Source organism: Carassius gibelio, chromosome B19, assembly GCF_023724105.1.
Source record: "Carassius gibelio isolate Cgi1373 ecotype wild population from Czech Republic chromosome B19, carGib1.2-hapl.c, whole genome shotgun sequence".
In the NCBI taxonomy this organism is placed as follows: Eukaryota; Metazoa; Chordata; class Actinopteri; order Cypriniformes; family Cyprinidae; genus Carassius; species Carassius gibelio.
This window is the reverse complement of record NC_068414.1, coordinates 31,526,761-31,539,831: the sequence shown is the minus strand read 5'-3', so window position 1 is coordinate 31,539,831 and position 13,071 is coordinate 31,526,761. Positions and strand designations below refer to the sequence as shown.

Genomic DNA, 13,071 nt, shown 5'->3' with positions numbered 1-13,071 from the left:
ATTGTGAAGTGAAAAATGTTGCAAAGTCAGACTTAAGGTGATGGACTGTTGCAGTTTTTTATTATTTAATTTAACGTGTACAATAATTTATTATATAATCATTCCATGAAACAGTCTGTTCATTATTCATCATAAAACAATAATTAATTGAACAGAATTATTCTTACACTCTCATTCTGAATTAGTTTTCCCTATGGATGTATTTATTTTAGACTTTCATCTAGTCTTTTGTTTCTTTTTTCTTTTACAAACTGTGGGGTGTTCTTCACATATTTTATGGCTGAACTGAAATATTCGCATAACAGGAACAAACAGGGTGATCTGGTTTCAGTGGGTTGTTTTTTATTTCCAAATTCGCCGAACGAGTGAACAGCACATTGCATACTTAATGTTCCCTCTCTGAGGAACACAGCATTCTTTCAGTTCGTGGGACGGACTGACAACAACACAATCAAACTGCTCCTGCGCTTGATAAATGCGAATTCAATGACTGTCTCTCTTTATCTTTTCGTCTTTGACCCCTCTCTCACACGCATATGCACGCCATAACTCATTTGTCATGTGGCATTTTATTTGAACGCTCTTCGCTCTAATGCAGCGAGATGTGCCAGATAAATAGGCAATTTGTGGTGGTGTTGCGTACTAAAGCAGAAGGATAGTGAGTGAATGTGCTGGGCTCTCAACTCACCATCTGGTATATATCCAGGGTCGAGTGGCATGGCGGCGTGTGCCTGAAAGAATATAAAGGCAAACTTTTTCATTAAAAGTTTCTTTCATATAGAACAAGGATACGATATATATATATATATATATATATATATATATATATATATATATATTACAAATATATGTAACCAGCAGCAAATCAGCTTATGAGAATGATTTCTGAATGATCATGTGACACTGAAGACTGGAGTAATGATGCAGATAATTCATTCATTCATTTAAATGTATTTTTGATCAAATAAATGCATCCTTGGTGAGCGAAAATCGTTGTGTGTTTGCTTTAGCGGCTTTCTTAAAAGCATTGGTTTACTGTAGACTTACTCTTTAATTCACTCTTGCCATTTTAAATCTGCATGACTTTCTTTCTTCTTTCGAACACTTAAGGAGAAATGAACAGAAAGTCTGAGCTGCTCTGGTCTATACAATGAAAGTGAATGAGTATTTGGGCATATCAAGCTCTAAGGAAGCCACAAAAGAAGCATAAACGTGGTTCATATGACTCTACACTGACACTATATTTCAAGACTTCTGTTTTGTGTGTGAGAATCAGACTGAAATTGAAGTTGTTATTCACAGAAAATCTTGTCCTGACTGCTGTGGTCACCATGCATTCGCTTTCATTTGGACATATATGCCTCTTTTATGTGTACGTCTCCTATCCTTCTCATTTACAATTATTTTAAGTAATACACAATGGACCCAAAAAGTACTTCAAACATTTTGGACACAAGAACATTTAAATGTCATTGCATTAAAAAAAATATCAAACCAAGTTGCATCTGGACACATGACGTTTCTCTGATAACTAACATCACTTTTCTGAGCCATTTTTCCCGATATACATACCGAAAAATGGCAATGCAATAAAACAAATGCACCCTCTTTTTCACATCAGGGTTGAATAACCAACTCGGTTTGCATGAACTTTTAATAATTGAAAGGTCTATCGTCACTTGTGCCGTTTCAATGTAATTATTTCCTTACGATTGCTAAAATTTGACACGGCATACATAATTCGAAATGATCTCATTAATAATAATGTGCACTAATCTGACAGTGTGCTAGAGGGCTCCTGACTCCTGAATAAATATATTCACCATTTCCCAGGCCGCAGGGTCATGTTTGAAGAGGGAATGAGTGAGCTCCACCGACACACGCTTCCTGTAGTCTGAACTCTTGTCCTCAGAAATGCGGAAGAGAACGGCCGCTGCATACGTGGCTGAGGAACAGAGAATGATTACAACCTGATTATTTGATACATGATATGATACATATTATTATGGATGCATATAACTATTATATTTACGTCATTTATATAATGCACCAAATATATTCACTTAATAAATGTGGAAAGAAAATTAATACATACATTGATAATAATTCTATAAGACAATCAAGGTAAAAAAAAATGACAGTAAAGACTTTGTTACAAAAGATTTATATTTTAAATAAATGCTGTTTTTTTATTGCATTTCATAAGGCAATGCACAAATTGCCTTCCCTTAAATGTCACACCAAATCAAGTGATGTGCTGTATCACATCTCAGTCAGATGGACTTCTTATATATATAAAAAGACTGTTTTTGCTCAGATTAGGCTCTACCATTATCCAAATGTATTCCTGAAAGTGAAAAATTTCAGCTTGTGAGACTAAAAGCCATTTTACACGTTATGTGAGAAAGTGTCAAGCTGAAGATTCACTTGCAAACTTGTGTGGTCTCTTGTGTGTTCGGCTCCTTTTCTATATTGAAGTGTATCACTAAAGTCAACGTAACAGCATGCTGCATCTCTGACAGTGTTTGTCTACAACAGACTGTCATTGTCAGTGTTGGTGGTTTATGAAAGCTGCTGGTGTGTTACTGTAAACAGAAGAACTCAGGGATTTCAGTTTTCTGTATCAGTTTACAGTATTTCCATTGGGAGTGTGATGCAAAATTCAGAGGAAAGGTTTGCACAGTTTCAAATGGATGTACAAACTATGATCTGTCCAATGGCACATGGCTCTTTTCTGTGTTTTAACAACATGGAGTGACACTTACGTAATTAGTCATGACTCATAAGATATGGCACGCTGTTTTAACATTTAATCCTTAAAACATATTACTATCATGCAATGCAACTAGTACTTTTTTATTTATTTTATTATGTACTTGTACTTATTCAATCACAATGAGCTGTCATTCAGTTCTGATGATTATGCATTTCAATACTGACTATTATCTTTTGCAATATTACTAGTAGGTGTTCTAGTACTTGTATTAGTACTTGCTTATTAAGTACTATCACTTTTCATTAGATACTAGCTCATATTTAACAGATACTCGTAGCTATTAATTAGGTAGTAGTACCTTTTGTAATTGTTACAAGTAGCAAATCTTGCATTATACTATTCATACCTGCTTTTTTAACTTGTCTTTGACTAGTCAGATCGGCCATTGAAGAGTTAAATTAAAAGCCTCAAAAGTAAGATAATAATAAAAAAAAACTTATAATAAAAAGGATCAGTAAATACTAATATCTAATAAATGTGTGCTAATATCTATTCAAGAAGAACTATAAGCTAACCAATACATACAAGTAACTATTTAATAGGTACTAGTATCTAATAATAAAAAACACTAGTTGTAAGTAACTACTAGCATCTATTTAATATATATGAGTATCTAATACAAGTACAAGTATTCAATGATTAAATACTAGTATCTAATAATAGGTACTAATACATATATATATATATATATATATATATATATATATATATATATACTAGACTCAAATCTGAATAGTTGATATCTGAAATACAAATCCCCATAGACATCAATGGGAAAAATGTACTAAGTTACTAATCACTGTTGAAAAAATTTAGTAGTATCTAATGACTAAGTAATAGTATCTATTTAATAGTCACTAGTATCTAATAAGTTCTAGTATCTAATAATAACTACTGGTATCTAATGAATAAGTACTAGAATCTAATAATAGCTACAGGTAGTACTCCAAAATAACTTCTAGTATCCAATAATAAAAATTAGCATCTATTACTTACTACTTGTTAGGTCTGGTGAAATAAATCGATGCATTGTGAATTGAGTAATGATTCTGCATCGGCTCAATTTCCGAAAGCATCGTAATTCTCTTTCAAACTGATTCTGAGATTAGTTTTTAACAGCAGATGCCACTGCATGATTTAGAAACAATCATACTCTGCTTGCTTCCTGTTCCTTACACACCTGAAGTAATCATGCATAAAGTTAGAAAATTTTGAAGCGAATTACAAGGGTGTTCACAGTGAGCTGTGTTTACAATAATCTTGTGTCATAAAAGCATTCTAAGCTGAGGTGTAAGTACATGACCCTTCAGCGCTCTTCTTTGTGAGCATTTGAGTGTGTGGTTAAAAGCTAGATTAGAGTGCCATCAGCTGTTAAAATCTAAGCTCAAAATTAATTCCATTGAGAATCATGATGCATTCACAATTGATCTATGAACTGCAATGCATCAATTTATCATGACAGCCCTAGTACTTCTTTCTATTCAATAGATATTAATATTTAATAAATAAGTACTAGTAAAAAAAAAGAACATGAAAATAGATGATATTATGTTTTATACATTAAATGTAAAAACAGCTTGCCATAATGAGGTGTGGCATCAAACTTTGTCTGGATGCGCATCACTCACCAATCCCCTCATTGGGAGAGTGCAGGAGCTCCATTAGGGGTGCAGATGCTCCTTCTGCATCGATCATCTCGGCACACTGCTTATCCAGAGCCAGTTCACACAAAACACCGGCAGATACACGCTTTATGTTCTCCACATAGGAGTACAGAAGCTAACAGGAAAGAGGAAGTCAAAGAACGAGAGGGGTTATACACACACACACACACACACAAAAAAAAAACCTCATCTCTGTTGTTTCACTACTGCTTTATCAACACCTCATTACAAGGTTGTATTTTTCTAAACAATCTTGCACTTCTTATGTAACTGTTTTCTATTTGAACGTTACTTTGGACAAATGCATGCACTAAAGTCATTACATGACATAATGCACAGTTTTTTGGAAAAGACTAATATTAGTGACAATATTAACAGTATTTTTCAGTATTGTAGCATTCAAAACTCTGTAGCTTTTTAAAAAATAAGCTACCCCCCCCCCCAAAAAAGCAATAAAATGCTGCTACAGCACTATTTTTAATGCCACATTTGTGCAAAAACACTTACCAACACAATGTTTCACACATTCTCTTTTTGTCAGTGTTTTTTGAAAAAATTGTTAATGAATAATATATGAATCAAATCAGAACACTGAGGACCTCCTCATAATCAGTGTTGTGTAAAGCTAAAACAATTAGCAATCTTTTTCATTAACTGAAGGATAGTTTAAATGAAACAAAGATAATAAAATACAATATAATATAAATGTTACATCAAAAATGAGATGAAAATATTATATTAGACAGAAAAGTCTAAATATATATATATCCACATATGTGTGTTTGCATTAAAAATAAATAGTAAATAAATAAAAAACAAATATAATATTCAAAATTAATAAACACGGTAACACTGCACATAAGTCCTTGTGACATTTAGGTTTAACCTTTTTTTTTTTTTTATATTTTGTTAAATGTTATTATTTATCACCGTGTTTTATTCTATATAAATTATGTAAATATGGCTTTATAAATTATTATGCACCATATCTCTTCAAATTAAATTATATGATCCCAATCAAATTGCTTGTTGTGCTAGAGAAGTGTGTCTCTAAACATTAAAGTTATCATCTGATAGTTATGTATTTAGAAAATATATTCCACCCTTAAGGTTTTTTGTTTCTTTTTCATTTTTTTATTATTTTTTTTTTGCTTGTAGCATAGCTAAATACTTTTTCAAATGAGAAGCTTGACTGCGTGTCAAAAAAAAAATGTAAATGTAGCTTCTCTGACACTGGTAGCAGACTATATAAACACAGACAAACACACACACACATGCAAACAGTTGCCAGACGCCTTGCAGTCATCGCCCGCAACACCCACACATCACAAGTTCACAGCACACACAGATGAACCGCTTTCACTGCCAGGACTGCCATAAGCTGGTTCAGTACTTGCACAAACAGAGGAATGGTCTGCATGCTGGCGATCTCCCCTCGGTTGATGGGATCTCTGGCCAGTATATGCAAAGCGCCTGTACAGCCTTCCACAATCTCCTCCATTCGCACGCCATCCTGTGAAAAAAAGAGTGAAAGTGTGAAGAAAACATTAACTCTAATGCTAAAGGGACCTGGTCTATGCCAGATACTGGAACCTTGATGCTAATTGGATTGTATTTTGACCTCCCTTTGAGGGCTTTGGCCTAAATGTGAGGGTGAATAAAGAGGATATATGAAAAATCCATGCACAGGTATAAAAACCTCCAAGCGCACCTGATAGGTCTGCTGGGCTCCTGAGCCGTGTCTTTGAGTTTCCTGATGAGCTTTCAACAGCAGGTTGACCAATCGAGGGATTGTCCCAGATTCTCTCAGAGGCGCCTGATTGGCTGGACACAGGGCCAAGTTACGAATCAAACCCACTGTGGCCTGCAGTGCGAAGAAGAAGTCATATTATCAACTACTGTTTTTCATCTATTTGTTTGCATTAACTTATTGCTTTTTATGCTCACAAATGGAATAATGCAGTGGTTTCCAACGTAAACAAAAACTGCTATATATAAACCTTTGCTCTGTTTAGTTGAATATGATTTAAATAAATAAATAGGTTTTGGAATAGGTTTTTTTTAAATGTGAAATTAGAGTTTATATATAGAACACTTTAAGCTGATGTGAAAATAAATAAAAATGTAAATAAAATAAAAAATCACAGTTCAAATATACAAAGAAAATTAGCAAACAATAAAATGAGATAAAATAGCTCATAATTTGGTTTTGAATGAATCTGATGTGAAATTAAATGAGTTCATACTGAAACACACTACATTGATTGCAAAATGTATTAAAAAAATTGCTTTAAATAAAAGTTTGATTTCTTTCATTTGGATATCGTTTAAATATCAACAAAATCAATCAGTAATAAATAAGATAATTTGGTCCTGGGAGAATCTCATGAGAAATTTGATTGAGTTTATATTGAAATGAATTGAGTTTATATAATGATTATCACATCAATATCACATTCAGCTGATGATTTTTCTAAAAATGCCTAAAACAAAAGTAAATAAATACACTGAAATCGCTCAGATAATTCTCAATAGTGTAATGAGAAATTTATATTGAGTGTGTATTTTGGCAAAGCTGAGCACAGTTCTTGAGAAAAAAAAAAAGCAAAGCTTGAAAAGAAAAAAAATGTCCCTTCGAATAATTTTATATCTCCTTTGTGATTTTTCTTTGTGATGGGTTTAGCTAAAGTCTCTTAAACACAATGAACCGTGCCCCACTTTTGTAGCGCCGTACCTTTTCAAAAGGACATAATCTTCACCTAAACTCAACTGTTGTGAATTCATCATCGTGCAGCTCATTGTGAGTCCGTTCCTCAGAGCTTTCATCATCTTTAACCAGTGACTCACTCTTGTAAATCCCAAAGTGCTGACTGTCGACTCAAACCCAGGCACCGGCATCAACATGACGGCAACCGACTGATGTTACTTGCAGCAATAATGCTTTTTTAATTAAAATATGAGCTGAATACAAAGTTTATGTTGAGATGATTGATGCGAGACTGAACGCAGCCTCAAACGTTTCTGGATGCATCAATGCACATTCGAATCTTTGTCGGCGAAATCACCTGTATATCACTCCACAATATAGTTCAGAGAAATGTCATGCACTGATGTGAAGTGTTTGTCATTTTACTTCTGCCTAACCATCTGTGCACCAAGAGCGCTGTTTAAACGCTTAATTTCATCCGGCCTCTTTCATAACGCATCATTAGTCAACAATGTTCTTGTGCTGATTAGAGAACGCCGACTGATAGAGCAGATCTCTGCAGGGTGGGACGACAAGCCATGTCAAGCACAGAAAACGCCTCCAAATAACCATGATGCAATCCATTCCACAGATTGGGCTCTCATGTGTATTGCATTAGTGCTCTGTTCTCTCCTCCTGGGTGCAACTAAAGCCATCAGCCAAACTGGGACAGTCCAGCTACAGTTCAGCATGAATTCCAGCTGTAAAACTGTTGAACCGTTTTCTGCTTTCTTCATAAGAGCCATTATAAAATAAGTAGTTCTGGTTCTGACCAGAGTGAACCAGATCAGTTATAAAAAAATGCATCACATTCGTCCGTACTACTACAATACTTAGGCTACAACTATATTACTGGGGAAAATATTCATTCATTTGGTCTCAGAAGAGTTTCAAGATAAAGATTTTAATTGCAGTCTTTGGCTTTTCGGCGAATCTAAGCACAGTCTGAGATATTGTTGAGAAAACATATGAGAAACCATGTATAAAAAGTGCAAAAAATGCATGTAATTAATGTATTGTTATTGCTTTATTATGCTCACTAATGAATTAATGCTATGGTTTCCAAAGTAATAAAAATATAAATATTCTACTCTAATACTATATTAATGCTGTCAATCAATTAATCGTGATTTATAGCATTCAAAATAAAAGTTTTTGTTTACATAAAATATGTGTGTGTGCTGTGTATATTTATTTTGTATATATAAACACACACACAAAGCTTATATATTTCAAAAAAATATGTTGTTTATATATAAATATTTTCAAAATATATACATGCATGTGTGTGTATTTATATATACATAATAAATATAGACAGAACACACACAAAACACACAAAAACTTTTATTTTCGATGCAATCAATTGCGATTTTACAGCACTACTCTAAATAATAGTTTATAATAATTAAAGTTTGCTCTCTTACATTTGAAAATATAATAAAATAAATGAGAAGAAAGGTATAAAAAGATAAAAACATTGTTTTTCTCCTGGTTTCATTTACATATTATCTTTATCTGATGTTTTTCCTTTAAATGCCTTTAGGAAGACCATTAAAGTAATTTTTATTTTTACTTCAATGACCATTAAAGTAAAAATAAAGCAAAAAAAAAAATACAGTTAATTTGAATAAAATAGCTCAGATAATTAAGTTTTTGAAAAATGTCTGATTTCTTTTTTACGTGACTTTTGACTTGAGTCTTTGGTATTTTAGTAGAATCTGTCTCTCGTGGTTTACTGCATTATTTAAAGGTGCACTTTTACATTTAAAATGTTTTACAGCTAAAAAAAAAAAAGTTTAATAGTGCTAATGTGACAAATTATGCAAATGAGATGAAGTTATATCAGTAGCCCTATAAAAGCTATTTGTTTTTTAGACAGATCTGTTGAGATCAAATTAGCAGCTTAATTCTTTCCCACATCATCTTGCTAATATACCTTTTATTAGACACTTTCATTTAAGCAATATATTATGCCTGACTGGATTTCAACAACAGCAATGACAGAAAAAAAATGTAAAAACCTGGCGGTGGGATGCTGTCAATATAAGTCTAAAAGCACCACTATATTGGTCATCTCAACATCTACACAAACACATCACTGAGTGCAGCACAGCGGAGAGCAACACACAAAACACCTGAGTACATAATCAATGCAAACGCTTCTATTTTCAGGATCTCCTATTCAGCCAGGTTGATTTAGTTAGGAATCGCCGCATGCAGACTGTGAGCGAAAATAAAAGCCTGGCATTTTTGTTCTTCTGGATCGATACACATGTGCCAAGGAGATCACAGCACACACACACACACACAGGTTTCTGCTCCAGCGGTCTGATACGATTAAGCGGGAGATCATGCGTGCTGGGAGCCCGTGCCCGAAGAGAGACAATCAGAGTCCGGCCCACCACAAATCAGAGAGCGGAGGACAGCCAATTACATCCACCACGACCTTCCTGATTTCCCCAAGCTTCAAGGGCTTTGACTAGCACAGAGGCATCAACAAGATAAAAAAACTATTGGTTAGTTACTGCATGGGATAGTTATTTTAAAAGTGCAAAGGAAAACTAAACATCTGCAATGCCTAATTTTTATTTTCAAATGTTTTAATAGTTCTTGTAGCTCAATTGGTAGAGCACTGCCTTATCAAGCGCAATGTTGGGGGTTCGATTCCCCCGGGAACACATGATAGGTAAAAACTGATAGCCTGAATGCATTGTAAGTCACTTTGGATAAAAAGCGTCTGCTAAATGCAGACTAATTTAATTTAATTTAATTTAATTTAATTTAATTTAATTTAATTTAATTTAATTTAATTTAATTTAATTTAATTTAATTTAATTTAATTTAATTTATACAAATTCTAAGGGCAGGTGTTTGGAATTGAATACACTACTGTTCAAAAGTTTGAGGTTGGTAAGATTTTTTTACATGTTTTTCAAAGAAGTCTCTTATGCTCACCAAGGCAGCATTTATTTGATCAAAACTGCAGTAATATTGTGAAATATTGTTATAAATTAAAATAACTGCTTTCTATTTGATTATATTTTCAAAAGTAATTGCAAAGCTGAATTTTCATTATCATTACTGCAGTCTTCAGAGTCACACGATCCTTCAGAAATCATTCTGATATACTGATTTGCTGCTCAAGAAACATTTGTTATTATTATCTTGAAATCAGTTGTACTGCTTTATATTTTTGTGACAACTGTGAACATGGTTTCAGGATTTCACAGAAAGTTCAAAAGAACTGATTTGATTAAACATCAAAATCTTTTGGAACATTATAAATGTCCTTAATGTCACTTTTTATTACTTTAATTCTAATGCATCCTTGCTGAATAAAAAAATAAATAAACAAATAAACAAATAAACTAACTAACTGACATCAAAACTGGTTATTTCAGGACCTCTTGCAAAACCAAACCAGAGTTATTATCATTTATTAAACTTCTTTTTTTAATTGGAATAAAGCCAAAAAATATATATAATAATAATAATAATAATAAATTGATTTAGTTGCTAGGATAACATTTAGAATTTTTTATTTTGTCTGATGCATCACTAAATCATTAATTAGAATAATTCATTAAAAATAAATAATTAAAATGAACTAAAACTGATTTTTTTTTTATTAAATAAATAAATATATATAATGCCTGCCTGAACCCTCCCCCCGTCAACACTGGCTTTGATACGGAGAGTCTCTCTCCAAAAGCACACCATTGGTAGAGCCATATAATATTTGCACAAATTTAGGTTCTACTAAACTTTATTGCATAACAAATAGGCCTTGCTCAACTCTCCTTAAAAATCATTGACTCCTGATGACTTTTTACTACCAAAAAGCTATCAGTGTGACTGTCCCTTCTTACTTTGTCCTTACTTCCTCACCTCTATGCCATTATCATTTTATTTCTATTTAACACCAAATTATTTCAGGCGTCCTGCTACAAGGATTTACAGCTCTCAGTCTGTGTATGGCAGCAGCTTCTCACATATGGTGCTCGAGGGCTCTTTTATTGTTCCAGCTAGTGTCCTCAAAATTAGGCTGAAGCCCCAGAGGAGCGTAGGAGTGCCGCTCAATGACTAAGATCCGGCAGCAAATCAGCTTAACGCGAGAGGCAATTCTCAGCGTACTTCCACATCAAAGACGCGCAAGAACTGCCCCCAGACGACTCAAATCTGACCTTTACATTTAAACGGCGGAGAGGACTTTCAAACTGGAAGCTCTTCAGACACACACACAAAACAATAACACATACAGACCTTCACCACAGGCCAATAGTGCGGCTGGCCCAAGAGCTTGGTGATGGCGGGGATGCCGTAGTGCAGACGCACTGCATTCTGGGCCAGCTCTGCGTCGGGGTGGCGGCTCGTGAGGTGACGCAGGGCGCAGACGGCCGGCTCAGCCACGTCCTCCTTCTCTCCGGCCCGCAGCACGGCGTGAATGAGCGCCTCCACCCCTCCGCTCTGGGTGACCAGGGCCTTGTTGCGTGCGTTGTTGCAGGTGAGGTTTGACAGGATGCCAGTAGCACAGGTCAACATGTTCACGTCATCTGAACCCAGCTGACTCACTAAGATCTGCAGGAGACCATCCAGACCTTCCTGTGTGGAGGGAAAATAAGAAGGGGTTTGGTATATTATTGTATTATCCATTTTCAAAATAACTACTATAAAAAACTACAATGAAAATGGAAAACACACAAAAAAACGATATATATATATATATATATATATATATATATATATATATATATATATATATATATATTAGGGGTGCTCCGATCACGATCGGCCGATCGTTAATGCGCATCTCGTCAGTAAAGCCGGTTATCTAATCAGCGGTTAATTCCATCAGGTGCGTGATTTCACATAGAGCAGCTGTTACTACACAGAGCCGTTGTTAACTGAGAAGATGCGCCAATAAACGCTGAAAATTAACGTGATTTGCGCATCTTCTCTATTAACAACGGCTCTGTGTAGTAACAGCTGCTCTATGAGAAATCACGCACCTGATGGAATTAATCGCTGATTAGATAACCGGCTTTACTGACGAGATGCGCATAACGATCGGCCGATCGTGATCGGAGCACCCCTAATATATATATATATATATATATATATATATATATATATATATAGATAGATAGATAGATAGAAAGATATAGTTTTATATATATATATAGTTTTTTTGTGTTTTCAATTTTCATTGTAGTTTTTCATAGTAGTTATTTTTTGTTATAACTAAATAACAAAAATAATATCTAAACTTATTAGTTTTGATCATTTATGAATTCTTATTTATGAATTTTCCACATAGTTTTTAGATTTGTTTTATTTCAGTTTTAGTTTTAATTATTTTAGTACTAAATAAAAATAAGAAATGCGGTTTTAGTTGAAAACAAAGTTTGTGTTTCTTATATTTTATTTTATTTCAGTTAATATTTAAGAAAGTAACATGTTTTATTTTTAAATACTGTGAAATATTATTATAATTTAAAATAACAGTTTTCTATTTGAATATAATTTAAGATTATTATAATTTATTTCTGTTATGCAAAGCTGAATTTTCATCATCATTACTCCAAGTCTTCAGTGTCACATGATCCTTTAGAAATCATTCTGATATACTGTTTTGATATTTTGTGAAAAAAAGGTAATTTTCTAGAAGATTCTATGAAAAAAACAGCATTTATTTAGAAATATATATGCTGTAGCATTATAAGTCTTCACTTTTGATTAATTTAATGCACCAATAAAAGTATTAATTTTTTTCTCTGTTAACATCGTTTTTGTTTACATTGTGTGGCTATACTATTAAAACACTGAATATTTCAATGTGTACAAACTAGCTTTATTCACATTCATTGCAAGAGCCTCTCAAT

At 33.6% G+C, this 13,071-nt stretch overlaps 1 protein-coding gene across 2 annotated transcripts in view; it reads right to left on the bottom strand.

Moving 5' to 3' along the window:
• Window positions 1-13,071, bottom strand: part of LOC127979502 (junction plakoglobin) — a 65,634-nt gene that overhangs the window by 4,581 nt on the left and 47,982 nt on the right. For both annotated transcript variants that reach the window (XM_052585012.1, XM_052585013.1), the window contains exons 9-14: window positions 11,453-11,791; window positions 6,152-6,304; window positions 5,834-5,953; window positions 4,405-4,555; window positions 1,824-1,945; window positions 689-731 (exon numbers count right to left, since the gene is read on the bottom strand). In XM_052585012.1, the coding sequence (XP_052440972.1) occupies window positions 689-731; window positions 1,824-1,945; window positions 4,405-4,555; window positions 5,834-5,953; window positions 6,152-6,304; window positions 11,453-11,791 (928 nt within the window). The remainder of the gene's footprint in view (window positions 1-688; window positions 732-1,823; window positions 1,946-4,404; window positions 4,556-5,833; window positions 5,954-6,151; window positions 6,305-11,452; window positions 11,792-13,071) is intronic.